Genomic DNA, 24,491 nt, shown 5'->3' with positions numbered 1-24,491 from the left:
ATATGTGTCCTCAAAACTGAATTCAAAAAATGAGGCTCGTCTTATACGCCGATGCGTTTCATATGTCGTCAAATGGATAACTTCTTCAGTCAAAGAATTCAAAACAGATTGCTTTATGTCAAGCATGTAACAAACCACAATGCACAAAATATTGACAGACCTAGTTTTCGTAACATTTCTTTATTTTAACCAACAACTAAATTACCGTTGAATCTGAAAAATGTTTAGCTGGATGATAAAGGGAATTATGTCCTCATTGAAAATGAAGTATTAAATGACATACGAGCTGATTTTAAATATAATTTCATTCCGGAAACTGTGCAACAATACGAAAGATTTTTCCAGGCTGTTATAGAAGATATATTGATTCGAAAAGTGATTCCAAAAAGATGAACACAATTTCATAAATCTGTAGTTCCTGAACTACACATTGTGTGTAAAGGATCTACATAACATTTAAAACAAGACGTCCTGAATTTTCAAATGCCATAACTAGAGCACTTGCTTTAAACAACTATACAATAAAAGTTTTTTTGTTTGTTCTTGAAATTGAGTCGCCTATTGCTGTGCAGCGTGCGTTCCGTTTTGGTTGACATGCTTTTATTTGCTTTGTTCCAAGTTCTTTGCTCATCTGTTGGTTGTTTTGCGTGGGCTATGGTCAAAACTCTTGAATCGTTCTCTAATACGCGTGGGTTGTTTGTGGACAGTTGGAGGTTGCTCAGATTGATGTTTCCAACAACAGATGTTCTTCCTCTTTTGGAGATTCAATGTTGAAACGAAGACAAAACACACTCTGCACAGCAATCGCCGACTCATATTTAACAAACTCACCAACGGAAAGAATCTTATGCTTCATAGTGGCTATTTTGCTCTTAACTGACGCTGCTGAACGGCCATGCGATAAGTTGAGCACCCTAGCTAGTTGAGTACTTGAATTTTAGAAATTCCCATTTAAAATACTGTAGACTATTCACATAACAATGCCTTAGTTCAGGAAATATAGATGTACAAATTTAGTTTCTCTACAGGAATAATAATAATTTACTGCATCCGTTCATCGTCATATAACAAAATTTGACACATGTCAGATTTAAATATATAATGGACATATATATAATTATTACATAGGGGGGCGCGGTGGCTCAGTGGTAGAGCGTTCACCTCCGGTGCTTGGGGTCCCTGGTTCGATCCCAGCTCGCGCCGTGTGGACTTTGTGGTGAACAAACACCGTGCTCGTGGGTTTTCTCGGGGTTCTCCCGTTTCCTCCCACTTTCTTCATTCCACCATTTCGCTCATCTCTCATCATCGCCGTCTCCTTTAGCCTAACCTGCATAACCGTGGGACGTAAAGCTTAAAGATTTCATTTCATTTTTTCAATCATTACATATTGATTCACTAATTTATCTTACTATACATACGAAGTTTACGCATACGAATTATTATGAACATATTCTTCAACAAAGTAAAAGCATTATCTATCAAGTTTGATGCTAAAGCTGTTTACAGACTTGATTATTTTTTTTATACATGATGGAAATAGATTGTATAATAGAGTACCTTTGTAAGTAACTTATATATCGTATATGTTTATTCTGTGTGTATGCAAGTGAATGTCTTCTTTGCTTCTTATGTTGTATTTATGAATGTCTTTGTTAGCAATAAATTCACTACTATATTTTTTTTCATATATGTTAGTATTTCAAAGAAATACATTAATGAAAGAATCATTATTTGAAGTTAAAAAAAAAAAAAAAATTGCAAGGATAGTTGCATTCTACTCCTGCTAGTATCCGTACCACTTTCTTCTGTAGCCGAAAGATGATAAGACTTCGAGATGTATTTCCCCAGAACATCAAGCCATATTTTATTATAGAATGAAAATTTGAGTAATACATACACTTAGCTGTATTTACACTTACAGATCTAATTGCATAACACAGTTTGCTTAGCTTACTTCTTAAGCAGGAATGAATCACGTTGTACAGGTATATATGAAATTGGTAACGATGTGAAAATCTCCCTTTCACTTTCCTTACCTATTTTAAAATTCTTGATTTCAGATTTGTAATTTAATTTCATTTCTTTTCTTTTTTTCTTTCTTGCTTCTCTTTTCATTTAAATTACTGATATTACTTGCAAACACCGAATATTATGTTATAAATAGCTACAAGCGTTATCGAAACAAACCAGATTGGATCTTAATTGTACGTACCGAGGATGCAAAATCAATAAAACTGTGGTACGTGGTTCATATCTCCCTACATACTTTGTTTGTGCATAAATATGACTTCTTCAGTTTTTCCACTATAAATTACGACGAAGATAAAATCATTTTTTTCTTTTTTGTTCCTTAAAAAAAAAAAAAAAAAAAAAAAGAGAGAGAGAGAGAGAGAGAGAGAGAAAACTAGCTTTAGGGAAACTGAATATCTAACCGTAAACTTTATCAACAGTGCTCTTGTGGATTACTCAACTTTTTACAGTGTGTTCTTAAAATCTCCATTGCCCACTCCTTCTTCTAAAATTTTTGTATAAAAGCCTTATCCTATCTCCATAGTTAGGGTTGATGAATTTCGGCCGAAGTGTTGAAGAAATTACCTTACTCATATACATTGGATATACATAGTAAGGTTTTAAATTAATTCCAAAAGTTTGTTCCAGGTGCATGCAAATAATTTCGATGTACACTATTACAATTGTAGTCGTGAACTACAACGAAGGGCCGCATCTAGTAAGTCTGTGATCATCTCCTGTACCAGAATCCGGAGTGTAGTACGTGCAGCAATACAATGCCGCCGAAACTAAACCACAACTACCAAAATTCACCTTTGACAGTTCTGAAACTGTCGAGACAGTAGTTTGACTGGAAAGACATGTATTGCATGTCATTGTGACCCGTTATACTTTAAGGAGCACATGAACAGGGACATCTACACAATTGATGGGTCCTGGAGGTCCGGACCCCTCCCCCGAAATCCCGACTTTTCTGTAAATTTAGTCTAAATTTAGAGGTCATTTTAAAAACTTTAATATAATTTATCCTCATATTGAGTTTGGACATCTCCCGAAATAAATTTCTACGTATGTACCTACCTCTGGAGAAACACTGACCTACGTAAGGCACTCGTAAGAGGATTTCTGTGAAAGTAACAAATGAAGTGTTGCTTACTAAGACAAAGAGAGATGACCAGAGGTTCCATCTGTTATTACCTAGTGTCAACAGACCCACCGAACAGCGAAGGCTATGTTTCAGTCGACGTCATACAACCGTCAGCGTTAGCCGTGACTGTTTTGTGAGGAGCAAAAAGTCAGTGACCACAGTTCAGTATGATATCGCCACAGATTCAAAATTCACCGAAATTACTCTGTTCTCTCACGTAACACAATCTTACGCTGGGTTAATAATCTTTGCTCAGGAGGTTCATTAACGGAAACCAAACCACCAGGTGCATACTCCCGAAAATATGAAAGGATTAGAACAGTAGTGCTACAGAACTCTGGCCGCTCTGCTCGGAAACATGTTACGAAACCTCGAATCAGTAATCGCAGGTGAATTTTGAATGAAGAATTGAATTTTCACGTGTACAGATTGTACAAAATGATTTATGTCAATAGTTGTTGTTCTCTTCTGTTTCTCAACCTTATCGTTTCCAGGTTTGGTGATCTGGCATGGCCCTTCGATTCTTATATTATCAGTGAATGATTATTATTTATGGAGGTATCTTTAGTCACGCGTTTATGAGAACAAGCTACTTAATTGATTTAAAGGACAGTATTCATCAACAAATCATCCAAATCGATAAGAGACATGCTAGAAACAGTGGGAACAAAATTTCCCAATACGCTTACAATATATAAACGAAAAATGAACTTATTTTTATGTGATATTTCATACACGAATATCATTAAATGCTGTGTAATCATAAATGTTTCTTTACCAATATTTTTTTTCAAGTAAAAATAACGGTGTTGTGGTCATTTGAAAAACATCCTATTTCTCTAAGAAGCTGAATTTCTATTTCTAAGAAGCTTTGATTTCGTACTTGCAGATCAAGTGATGATATACTTTTATTGCTAAAGATTACTTTTTTTTTTATAACTAGATAAAATTTTGGATTATATGAAAGATAAAAAAGTTAGTCAAAAGCATCTATAAAATTAAAAATTAAACAGCACTGAAAAGTAATAATTACAGGGTGCGGCAGAACCGACTAAGTAGTTTCTATCGATTACCGCGAGAGCTGTGGTGGGGGTAGGCAGTTGCACGTGGTCTGCCTTTGTTCAGTCGTTGACCCCATTTCAGTACCTAATATGGTCAGAACCGGTGCACATTGTGATTTTTCCGTTCGCGCTTATTATGAAAACAACAGATCTGTGATCGCTACACAACGAGCTTTTTTTTTTTTTGAGGAAGGAGTGTCCGTGACAGTGAATTCCACACGTTATGTTTCAATGTTGAAAAATTTCTTCAACCCAGAATGGACGAGATTGTTGAAGAACATGGACTGGGGGAATTGTGGTTCCAACAGGATGGAGCTACTGCTCACACAGCTCGAATTTCACTTGATGCTTTGAGAGAAATGTTTCCGGGACTCCTCGCCTCTTTGAGGGGTGATGTCGGGTGGCCTGCACGGTCACGAGAATTGAGCATTTGTGACTACTCTCTTTGGGGATATCTGAAGGAAAAGGTTTTCAAAAGCCGCCCTCACACCCTACCAGAGTTAAAAGAGCGGATTATTGACGAAGTGAATGCCACACCCCGCGATATGTGTGCAAGAGCTGCTCGAAACTTCAGGGATCGTCTACAACAATGTATTGATGCTAACGGCTGCCATCTTGAGGACATTATTTTCAAAACTAAATTAATGTAAAATGGTATATTGTACTAATTTAGAAAATAAAAACATTTTTTCTCTATATGTCCAGATTTACTTTTTATTGCTCCTTAAAACTGCTTAGTTGGTTCTGCCGCACCCTGTATAATCTGTAGAACGTTTTCTTCACACCTATGTAATGGAAAATTTCGACGATGGATGTTATAAAAATGGATAGGCGTTAAGATGTTGTTTAGTCTTAGTTTCATAATTTGAATGATGCCAATTCTGTTTCAGGTTTTTATTATTGGCCGAATTTGTGAAGGCAACATAATTGTTCAGTGTTTAAAGAAGTTAAAAGTAACTGTTTGTTTCTATTGTCTATTTGGCAGCTATTTATGGCAGCTTCTGAGGGTGGAGGGCTATGAGATCAAAGTTTATCCATACGATGAGTGGTATAAACGAGTGAAGTCCATGGCAACTTGTGGGACAGGACAACAAGCTGATACCTTAAGTGCGTTGCTTCAACTTCTTGATGCCTTAGTGAGGCAAGTAATGTTAAATCTCTCCTCTGATTTTTTGCCGCCTTCTTCTTTTTTGCATAAAAACTTGAAAATAAAGTTTTTCCCTCTTTTCTTTCTCTATATGAAAACACAACTTCTGTTTATTCCACATAAGCTGATAAGCAATCTAAACAAACTTATGTCTTTCCCACCTCTTTGCCATTGCCGAAGGGGAAAGCAAGTCACTAATCTAGACAGGAAGGGAAACTTTTTTAAGATACAGTATCATGTAAAATCTAATTTACTTGCACGTGATGTTGACAAGGTATTACTGTTCATTTTAGCCACTATTAAACCCCGGTACCAACAATTACCGGTTTTTAAGTTTTGTCTTTACGAGAAGTATTGATTTATTACTTATATTGTAAAGATTTGACTTCAGTCATATTTTTAAATTTGAATTTTAAGATGTCATGTGCCAATCTAACATTAAACGAGTACGTTGTCACTATTCGTTCCTCGAAGTCCTGTCACACTGCTACGCATCTTCAGCTACGTTGCTGTAGGGCAAGGTATCGGATCGAAGACACAGATAAGGAGATGTTACAGAAGTGATATACAAGAAGAGAGATGTTGAAACAACTGACCGTAATCGATGTCATTCTTTTGCATTTGAATCCTTAAGTAAAACCCAGATTTCAAAATCTTTAGTTCATTTATTATGTTACTCATGCCCATTATATAAACTTTCTCGTTTACTGTTTCACACAATTTATCAGTTTAAATATCCATCACTTTAATTCGAACGGTCAGTTGAACATGATTTGTTAAAGAAGTTTACAATTTCTAGCTCATCAAAGAGAATGAGCCCAAGGAACTTAGCTGAAACTGATCATTTCACTAGATATGTCAACAACTAATAATACAAAATAACCTTAGTTCCAAGATATTTTAAAGAAATACTGATCTAAGCACAATTAATTATTATTTCCCAATGTTATGTTCACCACATAATCAAAATAGACAACGGTAATTATACCGAAACAAAATATTTTCGGAAATCTTCCTACTTGATGAAAGTTGAGTACACTTATTATACAAATCATAGTTAAAAAGAACAAAATTGGCATTAAAGTCATAGTCTATAGAGTCCAATTCTTATTATGTGGTGCAGATAGAGAAAATAACAGCACACTAGAAATATTATGAAAATTAATTATTTAACGTTGGAAAATTATAACACCATTTAACTGATCAAGAAATAATCAAGCAAAATAAGATAAAATAAACGAAAACCAACTGTAACGAAATCAGGTCGCTACAAAGAACTAAGAACTCATTCGTAATAAAAATAATTTTCATCTGATTGAAACTGCTCGCTAAGCAAAGCAGTAAGTTTATTGTGAAAATTATTAAGGTGTAACAGTTTCATTAACTATCCACATGCCTTCATCAGACCTTTGAATACACAGGTAATGACAGATTTTGTATATAAGAGACAGCGAAAAAATCTCTGCACGTTGATTGGTTACCATGGGCTACTACAGTCAATCCCGTTCAATCTCAAGTCAGAACATAAAATAGAAACAAAAATCGCTAATTCTCTTTCCTTACCCCTGTTGACACTACATACACAGACATGTCTAATTTACAAAATAACCTTTATAAATAACTCTTAAATATGATTACGAAATAAATAATACAGAATAAATAAAAAAAATAATACTAAGATGTACAAAAATAAACCTGTACAATTCACATATTCAAACTTCAAAGCTTTTAATAATTTATTCCACTGTTCATCAATTTTAAGTCCTGAATTCCAGTTCATGACCCTTTCATCTTCTATTTCAATAAATCTGACTTATTTCCATTTCCTGACTAACTTTCTCTCCTCTTCATTCTTAATTTCCATGATTCTTTCATGTAAGAGTCGGAAGAGGTTGTGAACAAGATCAATCCTGTTGAAATTTTACATTTTTTCTTTCTTTTTAATGTAAGATCATCTGTTTATAAAAGGGACGGACAAAACACTTGTTTTTGCTTATCATTTCAAGTTTCACCGTTACAATATTAATATTCTGATACTTTTCCCATGCAGATTGTATTTGCTCTTGTATTGGCTATTATATGAATGCAGTAAATATACATTCAAATCCCAACTCACTCATCACTTGCAAGTTCAACATCTTTTCACAATCCCGACTACCAAGAAAATGATAACTGTTCATTGAAATTTATTATTATACTAAAAGATGAGTTACTTATCTCACTAATACAGATCAATGTAATAAAGGGTTTAAAAAGTGTAAATCAATTATGAAGTTATAATTAATTCTTTAGATATACAGGGTGTTTCAAAACAACACCGACAATGTTTGGGAGGTGATTCCTGATACCAAGATAAGACAAAAAGTATAGACCAACCTGTGCACACAAATGCTTGCTTTCGGAGTTATAGGCTGCCGAAAACATGAAAAATGAACTTTAAAGGTCCATAGTTCCAAAATTATGGGACCTACCGTAGTCGGGTCAAGACTTTACCTAGGAATTAGTATGTGCGCTATTCAAAAATACATGCTTCAGAATCCTGCAGTACTCACGTAACAATTTTTATAGAGAGAGTTTGGCTATGGGCATATAATCTGAAGTACTCACGAACTTCCTCTATAAAAATTGCTGCGGAAGTACCGCAGGAGTCTGGATATGCACATTTGGATAGGACACATGCTAGTTCCTAAGTGAAGTCTTGTCCTGACTATGGTAGGTCCCATAGTATGGGAACTACAGACTTTTAAAGTTCATTTTTACATGTTTTCGGCAGCCTATAACTCCGAAATGATGGATTTTGCACCCAGGTTGATCTCCTACCAGCTTATCTAGAATGAATCTTAATCCTTCTGTCATTTTTGTTTTTGCTTTACTTTTTACTTTTCTTTTCTTCTTTCTTATGCGAAAACACAAAATTAATGTTTCCTCTTTTTTCTATGTGAAAATACTTTATATATTGAAGGACTTTAAATACTATATATAGAAATAACCGAATATAATATCCGTCCAAACTAAATAAATAAATAAAAATTAAATAAAAATAAATTAAAAGGCTGTCAGAACTTCTACATGACAATCTAATTCTTTCGACATGTACTGCATATTTTCCCTTTCATTGCATGGATTTTAAAATTTTGGAGCTCCACAATGCTACAATATCATTTAATGTAAAAATTCTGCGTTTCCTGCACATGTTTTAACCAATGAAAACTGAATAAAAAAAAGTGTTATATTAACTCCTGGAAGTCTCTTTGTGATTATATAAGAGCATATTATTTGTGGTAATATAAGGTTCTCATTTAGAATGTACATTTGTACGAGTGTTTCAAAACAGCAAGCGTCAACATTTGGGAGAGGATTCCTGACACCAAAATAAGAGAACAAGTATACATCAAGCTGAGTGTAGAAGTGATTCCTTTTGGCGCTATGACCAGCCGAAAATTTTCGAAAAAAATCCCAAAACACCCAAAACTAAAGAAAAAATTGTCGGATCAAGGTCGGATAAAAGGAAATGTCCATTTCTAGACCATATACCCATAGATTCTAGAATGCACAGTTGTGGTGCAGAAGCGGTGCAGAGGTGATCCTCAAAGAAAGTGGAGAATTCGTGGAGTATTTTATTAAAAGTTTATGAAAAGTTGTATCTCTCTCCTTTAGAATTCTATTAGTGTTCTTCTAACTTGAATGATGTGCTATGATTTTTGTTTGTTAAAACATTGTACTTGATTGTTGTTAATTTTCCTTATTCAACTTTTGATAAAGAACCCAGGGAATTTTCAGTTTGTTTAGGAGTCACCCTTGTTCTTGAGTTACGGCTGCTTTTTTTGCATTTTTCCGACAAATTTTTTTGTTGATTGTAGCGCCAAAAAGAAGGATTTCTACATCTAGATTGATCTATACTTTTTGTCTTGGCGTTTATATTCAAATATCGATTACATGTGTAAGTTACAAAAACAGTTGACAATTACTTACAGTATCTTCTTTTCTATATTTCTAGTGGAGAGTTTATTAATTTTATTTATTTGTTTTTCCGGCTTTGAAATTGTAAGCTCATTGTGTCCTTAGAAGATGCATTACTTTAATGAGACTATTGCACAACACTAATATTAAAGGGACTCGCAGTGGTAGAATGTTCATCTCTGATGTGTGGGGTCCCTGGTTTGATGCTAATTCGCGCCAAGTGAGTCTCGTGGTGGACAAACAACGTGTACATAGGTTTTCTGGGGGTTCTCCCGTTTCTTCTCACTTCCTTCATTTCACCATTATTAGCCATCTCATCATCACCGTCTTCCTTAGCCTCGGTGCGTAACGTTGGACCTTAAAAGAAAGAAAAAATACTAAAAAGTGTAGTAACGTATTTTTTTATATGAACAATTCCCGTTTACATTACATTTGTGCGACACAAAAGTAGTCTTAAATCTTGTACCGTATCGAATGAAATTCGCATTGAAAAACATCATGTCTAATATTTAACTTTACAAGCTTTCCGCGTAACAACTTCTAAAATTTCAAGTATACTTAACCAATTTATTACCAACTGCAAGGAAAAACTTATTTAAACTAAAAGCAAAGTTTCTTTATTGCTAGAGTACGCTTTCGACTTCCCGCCCTTCGGATATCCTACTTCAAGAACTATCCTTACGTGTCCCTTCCCGCATTACCGGAATACCCATCTATTCCATCTTGCTTGCCCTAGGTTAGCAATTATACAAAGATCTCTTTTTCACAGAATACCGAATTATCATAATCATCTACCAAGTGATGTGGACATTTTTTTCGGGCTATCCGGTGTTTGACAGAATATTTAACGCGTGTTGGCCAAATAATAGACCTATTGCTTTTGTACTCTTTGTTGACACTGCTGTTGTTATTATTGTTGATACTTTATTTTTATTTATTCTTTTATCTGTTTGTTATCATTTCCCTGTTAAAATAGCAAAATTATGCTGTATCTGGGAATTTGTTCAATAAATAAATAAATAAGATATGAACAATAAATAGAAGGAAGGTGCTGGTAGCAACAGTTCTAGTATACGATTTATTAACACATCCTAGCATTCTTTTGTACTTTCTTCGTGCTCCTTGTTTGTGTTTTAATTTCAATCAGTTTGTGTCCGTAAAAGTAAACTTTAACGATTTTAAAAAGTTCGAAGTGTAGGAGGTGATTCCATTGATTAGAGTTTAACGTTCCTATTCAGCTCCGAGACTGTGTAAGGCGGGGAGCTGCCATTTGAAGTGAGATTGGCTTAGAGGTAACTTATCTTTTTACAGGAAGATCTGTTAAAGATACTTGGCTTTTCGTGACTTTAAGATCTGGTAGATTTAGCATTATTATTAAACTTAGGCTTATCTTTGTAGGGACCCTTCTTTCTTCCAAAACTTGAGTACGTACACTCAAGAGAACTTGCAAGAAGTGTTGCAGTCGATGAATGTCGAGTACCCTCCTGTAGATGCCAGTCTTATGAGAACATACCTCAGACATTTGAAGAGAAAAGGCTTCATACCGAAACCAAGGAGAATTTTAAGAACCAGTAAGTATTAAGAACTATTCATTGTAATGTCAAATACGGATCTCAGAGAAAGAAGTCTAGAGTTTTTAATTAAATTTATTTTCAATTCATAAATTTATTTTGAATCATAAATGTAAGTAGTATATAACACGAAAATATAATTTGAAAATTTCTATTAGCTTTTAGTATAGCTCAGTGTATTTACTATTTATAACCCTGGGTCACAGTGGCTCCGTGGTAGAGCGCTCACCTTGGTATTACGGGCCATGTGAGTTTGTGGTGGACATAATCGTGTTTATGGGTTATCTCTGTAATCTCCTGTTTCGTTTCAGATTTTCATTCCACGTTTCACATTTTCATCTTTTTTATATTCCATAAGATCTTTCATAATCAATCACTTTCCGTCTTCTTTATCCTAAAGAGCATAACCAATCCATGGGATATAAATTACTTTTCATCCACAAAAAGCAAGGATTTACTTAAGTTGGAGCTCTGAAATAAAGACTTCGTTAGAAATAAGAGAAAACTATATTTTTCTTTTTTTCTTTTTTTTTTTTAATAGAGGTTTAGAAAAATTTGCTTCTAGAGGTGGAAAAACCCAATGGGCATATGTTCTAATTTCCCATTTTATATTCATACAATGCTGAATTTAAGATCGTTGAAGTTGGAGATGTGAAATTAAGTATATAACTTAAACTCTTCATTAGAAATGAGTGAACATGATGTCACCATTTTCCAAAATTGCGATTCTAAAAAGGGAGTAAAGAAGGCAATTTCTACACTATTCAAATTTTCGGTTTCATATTAGTGGCGTCATTTGAACTTTCAGTGGCAATTGCCCCTCTTGAGTTTCAGATATGTATACATTGTGATCAATAAAATACTAATGAAAAACGTGAAAATTTAATCGGAAAATTCCCTCCTCCCCTCCTCCTGCTTCATTAAACATTCTTCTCGTGCGAAGAACGGGACTTCTGCTAGTTACATATGCCCGACTCCAACGCCTTAGCCTGTCAAAACAAATTGCTATATTTTATGATTGGTCCGCGACCTGAATCTTCGTGACGCTCTGCAATTATCTTTGGCTTACTTGACCAATACCTCTTAATTAGGACGGATCACCAATTGTCACATGGATCAACACTGGAAAATCTCTAAGCTTACACCGAGAATTGAACCCGAGACTATATGTTCTAAAAGCACGCTCGCTAATCATATGCTAAACTGTCTTGTCTTGCTTTATCCTCCTTCGAGGAATAAAGTTTTAAAGTCGCAGCTTAATCAAGCCAAGGTCGACTATATCACTGATTATTGTTTTAAAATAAAAATTGTATCACAAAATGGCGCGTTGAATATGGACGATTAGCCGGTCAACAGTTAGCTTGTTTTTCAACTTATATAATGTATAGAAGGAAGAAAAGTGGCGCCAAACACAGTAAAAATATTTGTAACACAGTAAAGATTGTAATAAAATGGAAAATGTACTAAAGTAAAAATTGTTTCAAGATAAAAATTGGATAAAAAAAGAGAGCAAAGCTCTCAGCAACTTCGTAGAATGGCGTTCATCTTAACTCCCATGCTAAACTGGAGCTTGCAACAGCAACAATAACAATCAGCATCAACAACACCTAGTTATTATTAACCACAACCATAGAAAATTAGTTTAGGTGTAATTTCGATCGAGATTGATTAAGATTGAGGCTAATAGCGAAGGATGAACCGAGAGTGCGTGAGTCCATGTTGTTTTTAGAATGTTTCTTTTATATAATTATTTTACAATTTAAAATATATTTTAATATATAATTAGTAACGATCAGTTTAACAATAATGTTATCGCCAATATTTACGAGGATACAAAATACTAACAAACAAGGAAGCTATCAAGATGGAGACTTGTAGAAGAATATGAGAACGAAATTTTTCAGTTTAACGTTCCACGATTACGTCCTTTATGCTGAGAGACGATGATTAAGAGGTCTCATCACTGCGAAATTAAAATACCGCTAATTTTGCAGTAATTATGTGATATCTTCAAATAGAAAAAAGATAATCGAAAAGTGGAACAAGTTCTCCCTAGACAATATTATTTTGCGTGAGATACCGTTATTACGACTCATTTATCTGCTTTCGATTTCCAGCCATTTAGAAAATCGGCATTTATTTTCGCGTTTCTAAATAACTGCAAACAGAAAGCTACTAGGTGACTCGTGATAACGGTAACTCATGCAAAATAACATCGTCTAGGGAGGTCTTGATCCACTTTTCGATTATCTTTTATCTATTTGAAGATATCACATAATTACTGCAAAATTAGCGGTATTTTAATTTCGCAGTGATAGGGACTCTTAAGGCAAGTGAATGATGATGAAAGAATTGGTGGAATGAAAATGTCTACCACAAACTTACTTGGGAGGGGGGGGGGGATTGAACGAGAAAAAAAATCTTTCCAATTCATAACCATTATTTGTACAGGGAGGAAGATTTGTCAAAAAATATAATTTTTCGAACATCGTAATTTTTTTTTTTTTTTTTTTTTTTTTAAAAAAACGCATTCATCATGGCGGAAATTTGTCACTGAAAATATTTGCGATCTGTTTCTCCTTGGAAGCTAACTAACTCAGGTTTTCGTTATTTATGTATGATATTGAGACTATTTCCATTTCATTAGAACTGAGTACAGGTATATGGAGTAAGTTATTAATTTGTTATCCACAGGTGCTCAGTTGTTGCAAGGAAAGACAGCTATAGTAACTGGAGCTTCATCTGGCATCGGGACTGCCATAGCTGAACATCTAGCAGTTGCTGGTGCCAAGGTAGTATTGGCTGCTCGCAGAGTTGACCGATTGCAGGTTCTGCAGAAGCAAATAGAAGGCAGAGGAGGCGTGGCTGTTGCAGTCAAGATGAATGTTGTTAATCAGAAGGAGGTATGATAATTATTTACAGTAATGAATCCCAGATATGACGTGGAAGGGTTTTATTTGCGTTGCACGTATTTGGTTCATACGATATTAATATGTTTTTTTGGATCTAGGCTATAAGTGTCGTAGATTTACGTTCAGCGTGGGTTTCGAGCCATATGTGTTCTTGTTGGTATTTGAAACCGAGTTAACGCGTGTTGTCTACTGGAAAGAATTCTTTGAATTAGGCGACAGTTTTATAAAGCTATTCACTGGAAAGTATTAGTTTGGTATTAGTGTTGGAAAGTATTAGTGTTGAAAGAACGAAAATGGTTTTAATTTTTCTCCCTGCATTTTTCAGGTGGAAGAAGGTGTATCATATTGTGAATCGTTGTTGGGACCAACCGATATCTTAGTGAATTGTGCTGGTGTTATGTACTATACGCTGATGAAGAATCTCCACACAGACGAGTGGCATCGACAGATCGATATTAACTGCAAAGGTGTTATCAATTGTATAGGAGCAGTTCTGGGAGGAATGGTCAGTCGGAAGAAAGGCCACATCGTCAACATATCTTCCGATGCTGGAAGAAGGGTAAGGGTTTCATTTAATATCTGTCTATTTTGCCTCTTCTGGTGCTATTAATTCCGGTAACTATTTTAATATGAAGTTTTTATATCTTTTAAATACATTGCTGTTAATGAAAATTGTAATACCAAGAAGGAATAACGGGAATTTGTCCAAAGTCATGGAATTTATACAGAGTATGCGTCCAGTCATAGGATTAAAACATGGTATGCATTCAAAATCACAGGATATGCGTTTAAAGATACATACTTTATACAGAGTATGCATCCAAAATCATAGAATATGCACAGGGTATGCATCCAAACTTACACGGTTTAAACACGGTTTATCCAGAGTCATACGAGTTATTCAGGGTATGTGTCCAAAATCACAGGATATGCGTCCAAAGTCACAGGATTTATAAATGATATGACATAAGATTTATTACAATTTCTGGAAGATGGCGCATGCATGACTCCAGTAGCGTCCTTAGTTTGTTGCGCAATATTGGAGACGGCAGTTTACGCAGAACTAAGGTAGTGTAGCGTGAACAAGCGAATAGGAAACATATGGATAAATATGATTATCCTCGTCGACGTTGAAAGCTACAATATAAACAAATAACTGCATTCGATGGGGCAGCATCATTGTACAGCTTCTCGTACCGCAAAATTGATATGCGTACAGGGCATGTTGGTACGACAGTGTGGTATATATATTGCATTGTATGTGGAAGCATTGACGTATACAAGTACGACTGGGCACTGTACAACGTAATGTGTCTACACCTGGGAGCGTTAATACAAGAGCTGTAAGCGGTGCTTACAATTTAAAATTATTAAAATAGTAAACTTTTTCTTGGAAACTCTACAAATCTTTTGAGCTAAAAACATAAAGGCAATCTTCTTTCGTGTCTCAGTTTTTGAGTGCCGGACTTTTTCCTCCTACTGCTAAGGGAAGTCTATAATATGAAGGACTTGTCTTCTGGTATAATAAGGCTACCCGCGTGTTTGCGAACAAGTTCCGTTTGCTAGGCACTGATACCGTCCGTCTGCGGTGCAAACTACAATGTTGTAAGCGTATGGATTAAAAGCCTTCCTAAAGAAGGCGTTTATGTTGGTCCCTTTTTGCGAGTATGTAGTGTCTCTTTTTTTCTTCAATCTGATTTAAACTACTTGCTGAGCAAAACAATATGTGAACTACCAAATAAACCTGTAAGGAGCACCGTCTGGCTTACTGGATTGCCTACATTCAAAATTGCAGACTACGACACAATACTAACCTAAACAAGGAAAGAGAGATAAAACAAAGTTTCCATTTTGATGCAAAATTATGCTTATCACTTTCTTACTTTGGCAAATCATTTTCTATGAGCTCTAAATATTCTAGAATACACATAAATTCTGTTACCAAACTGAAGAAAAGAACTGCCATTTGAGTTTTTCGGTAAATTTTGCAGGCTAATGAAGTCACTTTATCCACAGACTTTCTTATGCCTTTATTATTGTGTCGCATCATACGTTACAAGTGAAAACCTTATTAATAGTGTAAAAATAATTAATCCTTCCAGAATTTTAAATACCTCTATCAATGATATATAAAGACTTCTTCTTCGGCCTATGTTCTCCCTTAAGATGTAAATCGAAAGAATGTGACGATAAGTAAAACTTTAATTTATATACATACTTAAATTATAAATGACCTTGCAGTTTTATTTTCTGCTTATTGATAACACTTATTCGTCTTTGTAATAGAAGATATTTATCGTTGAACAATAATACTTATGCAAACAATTCGTTGGAACTAGAGAATCCTCCGGGACCACATACATGTTGTCCCGTTTTCTTTCCCATCACTTTCTTTGAATCTTAAAATTCTTTATTTTTTTTCCCCTTCAAAACAGTGATAGCTAATTTGGAATGCATTGAGAGCCAGAAAAAAAAAATATAGAGAGAGAGAGATCCAAGCAAATCAAAAATAAATAGATAAATACAGCGTTAGGAAATCTGTATTATTACTTTTCAATGCCTTATCCACACTAAAACACCGTTCCTCGTGAGATGGCGAAATCAAGCAGAGCCAGGTATGGTCAGAAGAAACATAGGTGACTGTTTATAGTACTAGATGGTATTAGCATTGCGGTGTCCAGCCGAGTCATAGGGACAATTAAGAAGCTACTTGAATTAAAAAAGTGCCCGCTCCAAAAAGCCAGCATTAATGGGGAGTGATGATGTGCTGACCACATTTCATCATAAAGAATGAGTGCCATAATAAGCCTTGGGCCTCGAAGGATGTGCGCCAGGAATCTAGTTAGTTCACGTATCAAAAAAAAAAAAAAAAAAAAAAAAAAAAAGTTTAATACTCAACGGAAGAGCAATCATTGCTTTTAATGGCTACAATGAGATTTGTCAAAATTTCAGGTTGAAAGTCAAGTTTCGATTTGGGCCAATAATGATGGCCAGCTACTCTCTTCGTGTGTTAAAAAAAGCAACAAATGATACACTTTTTATTTTTAGTCGTAAGTCGAATGAAACATAGTCGCAGGCATCATTTACCCATAATTACATAGTAGCTTGAAAAGAAAGGTAAACTGTTATTCTGTTATTTCTTGATTAGAATTTGTTTAGCAAACAAATAAATAAAATAAAACACAATTGACCAGGCAAAAAGTGTGTGGAAAAACACTTTTCTTGAGTTCTTGTATCTCCAGTTGTAACCATGTTGTTTTTCAGGGTTTTGCAGGCTTAGCGGTGTATTCCGGGACAAAGTTCTTTGTGGAAGGAATGAGCCAAGCATTGAGAGAAGAAGTGGCTGAATATGGAATAAAAGTCACGTGTATCCAGCCAGGAGATGTGAAAACTGAACTTACATCTCACACGACCGATAAAGAGGTAAGCTTTTTTATCAATAGTAGGATATTGTAAATACAAAACCAAGTTAATTACTTTTATATTGTAAAATAATTGAAATCATAGTCCTCCTGCCAATAATGTACACGTACTATGCAATTCGCGTAGGTGGTTTTATAGTCAAACACGTGTAACCACACACTAAAGACCTGAGCGGGCCGACTTTGTTATTTCTTTGGGCCGGGCCGACACTGATTTCTCTTCAGGTCGGGCCGGGCTGGGGCCGATTAATTGCAATTCTTTAATAATTATTGGCTTCCGTTAAATGATGATTAGAATAAAGGCAAACGTTGAAGAAGTGTGCCCGTGAAAAATGTTAAAAAATGAAACTTTTAAAATTTATCGAGCCGGAGCCGGGCTTGGGCCAAAAATTTTAAAATCTTATCGGGCCGGGCCGGGCCGGGCTCGGGCCGAACATTTCCAAAACTTTTCGAGCCCGGGCTGGGCCGGGCCTAGATAAATTCGGGCTGGATTGGGCTCGGGCCGAAAAATTCGGCCCGTGCAGGTCTCTACCACACACTACCATAAATCACAATAATAGGGCTTTGATATGGGAGAAGTAAGAATGAGTGAGGTCTTTAACTTTGCACAGCCTACACCAGAGTACAAAACAATACAGGGTGAGTCAAAAGTCCTTGGACACCTGCATAAGTTTGGAAATCGACGGGAAAAGTAAAAAGTGATGATGCGAACAGAGGTTTGATGAGGGGCCGCAACTTTTGGAGTGTATGTCATTCATGGCCGCCATCTTGAAATCCGCCATTTTGGATTCAAGTCATTTCTTTAAATGGGAAGGGGGTGTATGACACATCAAATAACACTAGCTTGAGCTCAGGAATTTAGTGGTGTAATTTGTTTTTTCTATCTTGTACAGTTTAGAAGTTATTAATGTTCAAAGGTGGGAAACTACCTTGATACTGAATGCTACAACACATGTTCTACGTGTTGTCCATCCCATGCAATGCACAACTGTAGTCGCCGCAACCACTCTGACTGCACACGGAGGAGAATGTCTCCTGAAATTTGGTCACAGGCTTGTTGGATGCGTTCCTCCAGGTGCCACAAATAACGGATTGTCTCAGCAAACACTATCTGTTTAAGATGTCCCCATAGATAAAAATCAAGGGACGTTAAGTCAGGGGATCTGGGTGGCCACTGCACGGGACCACGGCGACCAATCCACTTCCCTGGCAGTTGTTCATCCAACCATTCACGGACACCAAGTCCATAGTGTGGAGGAACTCCATCGTGCTGAAAATAAGATGGGAAAATGCCGTCGGCGTTCAGAGTGGCAGGGAACACAAGTTCCTGCAGCAGCATCAGATACTGTGGTGCAGTTAAGGTGTTGTAAATGAAAAATGACCCAATGATGCGGGTGTCCCATATGCCACACTACACCATCACATTCGCTGGACTATGTTCTCGACTCGGGTCAATCCATTTCGGTTTTGCGTCACACCAGTATCGACAATTATGTCGATTAACCTCCCCGTTCAAAATGAAATACGCCTCGACGCTGAACAGTATCCCTTGGCAAACGCAGGATCCAGTTCGTGTTGTTCAGTGGCCCACATGCAGAACTCCAACCAGCGATCAGGGTCATTCTCGTTCAGTTTATGTTGCATGTGCAGCTTGTAAGGATGCCACTGATTGGCGTGCAATATCCGGACAACGGAGGATTGGCTTATTTCACATGCTAGGGACACACGACGGATACTTCGTTTAGGACTTTTCACAAACGACGCAACAACCGCCGTTGCAGTTTCCTCGTTGGTGCCAGTCTTTGGTCGCCCACTACGTGCCCTATCTTGTACAGAGCTCGTCTCCCGGAATTTGGTGATCACGTGAGCCACCGTGCTGTGCGATACCGGTTCTCTGTCTGGGTGCCGTCTGTTGTAGTCAGCTGCTATTGTTCGGTAGCTGCGTTCCACTGATATAAGGATGATTTCGATCTTCTGTTCACGTGTCAGACCCATTTTAGATCACCTGGAACAAAGAGAGAACTGGGTCAGTATCAAAGTAATTTCCCACCTTTGAACATTAATAACTTTTAAACTGTACAAGATAGGAAAAAACAAATTACACCACTAAATTCCTGAGCTCAAACTAGTGTTATTTGATGTGTCATACACTCCCCTTCCCATTAAAAAAAAACTGACTTGAATCCAAAATGGCGGATTTCAAGATGGCGGCCATGAATGACATACACTCCAAAAGTTGCGGCCCCTCATCAAATCCCTGTTCCCATCATCATTTTTTACTTTTCCCGTCGATTTTCAAACTTATGCAGGTGTCCAAGGCCTTTTGACTCACCCTGTATAACTGAATCCATCAAGGAAGACCCCAGTGGATGCTTTATAATATATTAATTCAACTCTTGACGTTATTTATTAGATTATCTTGTTATTTTACAACAATAAATATATCTTATTCTTACCAGTGTTGAGTACGAATGCCATCTTTCTTTTTTTAGCCCGTTGGTTTATGCAGGGAATTATTTTTCTGTTTTCTTTGAAATGAACTGAAAAAATGTTTCATTTTAACGTCCCACATTATGACCTTCAGGGTAAGAAAGACGGATGATTTAGACAAGTGAATGATGATGGAAGAATTGGAGGAATGAGAAAGTGGGAGGAAACAGGAGTACTCCGAGAAAACTCACGGATACAATGTTGTCCACCACAAACTTACTTGGCCGGGGATCGAACCAAGAGCCCACACAACAGAGGTAAGCGCTCTATCGCTGAGCCATCGTTCCTGAAATGAGCTGGAATTGTAATGGTGAGATTTTACCGGTGTCTTCTTCAAGTCTGTTCTTTTTCAAGAATGAGTTTGTGCGAGGGCGAGTCAAAAACTATCTATACTTTTATCATAACTTTTCTTACATTGCGCACTTTTTCTGTTCTCACATATTTTATTGTATACTGTCGTGGTAATGCTGTGAAAGTGTGATCTTAATTCCTTGATTTTTCTTTCTTCTGTTGCAGATATATCATGGCAGCTCCATTAGAAGTTTGCACCAAAGAGGAACTACGAACAGTGATCCAATTCCTCTGGTCGGAGGGTGTCAAAGGGTCAGATATTCATCGCAGACTATCATCGCAATGCGGGAAAAGTGCATTATCACGTAAAACTGTGTTTTTTGGCTCGAGAAGTTTAAAAGTGGTCGAACAAGCGTAACGCATGAAGAGGGATCAGGACGGCCATCAACCTCCACTACAGATGACAACATTCAGCAAGCTCGAGAGATGGTTCTGGCGAATAGGCGAATCACTATCGTTGAGGTAGCAGCTGTTTTGAACATCAGTCATAGCTCTGCCCATCACATCATCCACGACGAGCTCGGTTTTCATATAGTCTGTGCACGGTGGGTACCAAGAAAGCTTACTGCAGAACACAAGCTCAGTCGTGTTAGGGTGTGTCAACGTTTACTCGCTTCAACAACGAAGGTGATGCATTTTTAAGCAGAATAGTCACCGGCGATGAAACATTAGTTCATCACTATGAGCCTGAATCAAAGCGCCAGAATATGCAGTGAAAACACTGGATCTCCGACGAAGAAAAAATTCAAGACTAAGCCATCCGCAGGAAAGGTTATGTTAATTGTGTTTTGGGAAGAGTTCATGGAAAAGGGAAAGACGATCAACAGTGCGAGTTATAGTGAAATGTTGGAAAAGAACCTGAAGCCGGGAATTCGCAACAAACGCCGAGGTTTGTTGTCGAAGTAAGTTTTGTTGTTGCATGACAATACATGGCCACACACGGTTCATCACTATTGAAACCATCAACAAGCTGAAATTTGAGTTATTGGAACATCCTCCCTACAGCCCAGACCTAGCTCCATCTGACTTTCACTTGTTTGGACTACTCAAGGATGCTTTGCGTGGTCGCCGATTTGCCTCAGATTTAGACGTGCAAAATATGGTGCAAAAGTGGCTTCACAACCAACCGAAAACCTTTTATTTGGAAGGAATACGTAAGCTCGTTGACCGTTGGGCCAAGTGCATTGATAAGGAGGGAGATTACGTAGAAAAATGATGTGCATAGCATAACCGTAGCTTCATGTAAATAAACTGTAGAATGAAAAGTGTAGATAATTTTTGACTTGTCCTCGTATTATATACCTATATATATAGGTATATATAACAAAATGTAATTTACAGAAAGCAATGGACATTTAAATAATCTGAAGAAGCATACAGAAAAAAATCGAACAAGTAAACTCTAATTCAGTTCAAAGACAATAGAAAAATAATTCTCCAAATACATCAATGGGCGAAAACAATGAACATAGTTATTGAACACTGTTAATGCAAAAGTCAAACTTCTACGAGGAATCAAACCTGGGCCTCCCATATTAAAAACAAGAACATTAACAATATCACAATATTGCGAACGGTGATAATATTTAATAAGAAACAAGGGAAAAAGCTAGTACTCACCTCAAAAACAACAGAGTTTTCTTCTACATGTAAGAAACGCTTTCGGAGGAACCTTCCTCCATCATCAGCTTACTTAAAATTCAAACAGGATTTAAAAGGAAAATGTGGAAAGGAAAAAGAAAGAAAGAAAAGCAAAGCACTAGAATAACTTGAACATATTCGTACATCAAAATTTCGGAGCCCGCAACAGCTGTCTGGTCTAGCAGCGCATCTTAGAGATTATGACTATAACATCCCAGATTCATGTTTAACTGAGAAAGCAAAATCAGCAACGGAACGAAAAATCAAAGAATCATATTACATCCGTAAAAAGAAACATATACTTAATTTAGATAGCGAAGAAATAAATATGATTTGGAGTAATATTTTCACTACATATTTTCGCTATCTGGAAAGCAAGAAAAGAAATACAGTGAACAGCAGTGAACAATGACAGTGAGTGTCCATCCACATGTGTTTAATTTTTGACAGAAAATTTGTTTTACATTTCTTAATCCTTTTAATCATGCTTTGCCTTTTCGTATTCCCCTTTTAAATCCTCTGTGAATTTTAAGTAAGCTGATCATGGAAGATGATTCTTCCGAAAGCGCTTCTTACATGTAGAAGAAAACTCTGCTGTTTTTGCGGTGAGTATTAGCCTTTTTGCAGCATGTTTCTTATTAAGAACATTAACATTTCGAGTTCTTGTATTGGTTATTTGGTATACTATATTTTTAACAAAGATGTCGACTTATATTCATAGTAATACTGTTCTAAAACGAAGAAAATGAAAATATAAATAAAATAAAAAATAAAAAAAACAATCCTCTATTTCTGAAGAAATGAAGTTGTGATTCTTATAGACACTTGAGAGCTGAATTCAAATATATGTTTAGTTTTTCTGCATCACGGAATTTAAGAATAATCAGATGTTTAATTCACTTGAACATTTTCATATAATTCTAGACATTATGTTCATATAGCGATAGATATATTGACTGAAATTTAAGGAAAAGCCTGTAACATTTAGAGAGTAACAGAAGTTCACACATGTATTCAGTTTTTAGCAAGTATTCTAAATGAATGTATACACAAAAATAATAGACAAAATTTAAACGAATATCTTATTTCGTTCTTTCGTACTGTGTGTCCTTCTTGTTTTGAATATTATAATTCAGCAATAATGTGCTAACTTTGTGAGTATCAATTTCCCTCTCTCCATATTATCTACGTTTTTATGAAATCTTTCCTCGTGATCATCCGATACATTATTGTAACTTTCTGGAAAAAAGACCAGATTTGAATCTCTGAAATGTACTTTCAAGATCATGCTGCATCATAAATCCTTGATTCACGAATTCCTTGAATTTGGCGTCTTTCTACCTCCAAAGAAGTTTTTTATGAAACACCCCATGTTTGTTAGGTATGCTTCAAGCCTTCAATCTTGTTGAAGGTATCGAATATGGGGACACGCTTTGTGTGTGTGTGTGTGTGTGTGCGTGTAATTAAGTCCAGTTTCATGTGAAGGATGCAAGAAGTATATTTTTACGAAATACTTTCCCATTGCAAGTTTTAAAACTATTATCCTGACACTATTACAAACATACTGAATGTAAACACGGAAGAGAATCCGTAGAAATAATACAGATATACATGTACACTCACTTTGTATTTCCAAAGAATCACAAGAAATCAATTTAAGTTTGCAGAAAACGATGCTTTCTCACTATGACTTTCAGTATAACATTCAACAGTATCTGAACAGTAATGCCTACATCTGAAAGCGCCAGAAATTCGAAAGTAATGTTGCCAACTATTTACACAAATTCATTATATTGTCTGAAATGCAGGTCAACAATGTATCCATCAAATGTGTTTCGTCTCAAAAAGATCTAGCTGTTGTCTTTGATGATGATGATGAAAAAAAAAAAAAAAAAAAACCTCTTCTTTGCGAATCACATCATATCGACTTCATCCAGAGATATGAAACTGCTTGATCTACTCTTTAGATTTCCTGTAACACAAGGTCTCCCTGCCCTAACGATGTTTTATAAGGCCGATCATTGAGTATTGTTCACCTGTATGGAATATGAAGAAACTACTAATCTTTTTCACATTGACTCGGTCCTAAACTTCTTTCTTGCCATATTCAGATTTAAAATTCCTGAGTTACGTGATCACTCGAGACAGGAATTGATGTCTTTAATGAAACTATGCACCTGACAAACGACGCCACGCTGCTAATTTGCTTTCTCTATATAAAATTACCAATGGTAAAATTGATTCTGAGTTCTTACTAGCACAGATTAACTTTCGGGTTCCTTCACGGTGAACTCGCTCTCTTAATTTGCTAACTTACGAGACTCCTTGGTTATCAATTATTAAGCGCTCCTTGTTTTACATACTACGCACGATTACAATACTAATTTTAACAGATCTTAACATTTTTACTTCTGAACGAAACTTCAGAACTCAACTAAAGAGAATATCGTATATTGAGAGGTGAACTTTTTTCTATATTTGTTTTGTTACTTTATTTTTATTCTGTTTGTTTGTTTCTTTTTTTCTTCCTGTAATTTTATCTTTTATATGTTGATCAGTTTCAGCCAATAGACCTTAGTGAATAAATAAATAAATAAATAAATAAATAAATAAATAAATAAATAAAATAAGCATATCATCCATATGTTCAAATTACTGGAAAATTATAGCTGACAGCGAAATTCTGATTTCAAATTGGAATTTACCGCTGTAAATTCGTTTAGAATTACTCGATTTTCTTCTCAAAAATAGAATTTTGTAACACGTAATTCATGTCTTT

The 24,491-nt window shown here is 35.9% G+C and overlaps 1 protein-coding gene across 4 annotated transcripts in view; it reads left to right on the top strand.

Annotated features, from left to right (window-relative positions):
- LOC145681174 (uncharacterized) overlaps positions 1–24,491 on the top strand; it is a 396,630-nt gene that overhangs the window by 371,911 nt on the left and 228 nt on the right. For all 4 annotated transcript variants that reach the window (XM_081752648.1, XM_081752647.1, XM_081752649.1 and 1 more), the window contains exons 20-24: positions 5,204–5,359; positions 10,724–10,896; positions 13,591–13,799; positions 14,134–14,367; positions 17,073–17,231. In XM_081752648.1, coding sequence (XP_081608774.1) covers positions 5,204–5,359; positions 10,724–10,896; positions 13,591–13,799; positions 14,134–14,367; positions 17,073–17,231 — 931 coding nt within the window. The remainder of the gene's footprint in view (positions 1–5,203; positions 5,360–10,723; positions 10,897–13,590; positions 13,800–14,133; positions 14,368–17,072; positions 17,232–24,491) is intronic.

Source organism: Thermobia domestica, chromosome 3, assembly GCF_964235325.1.
Source record: "Thermobia domestica chromosome 3, izTheDome1.hap1.1, whole genome shotgun sequence".
NCBI lineage: Eukaryota > Metazoa > Arthropoda > Insecta > Zygentoma > Lepismatidae > Thermobia > Thermobia domestica.
Note: the sequence above shows the minus strand (reverse complement) of the source record. Positions and strands in the feature narration are given on the sequence as shown.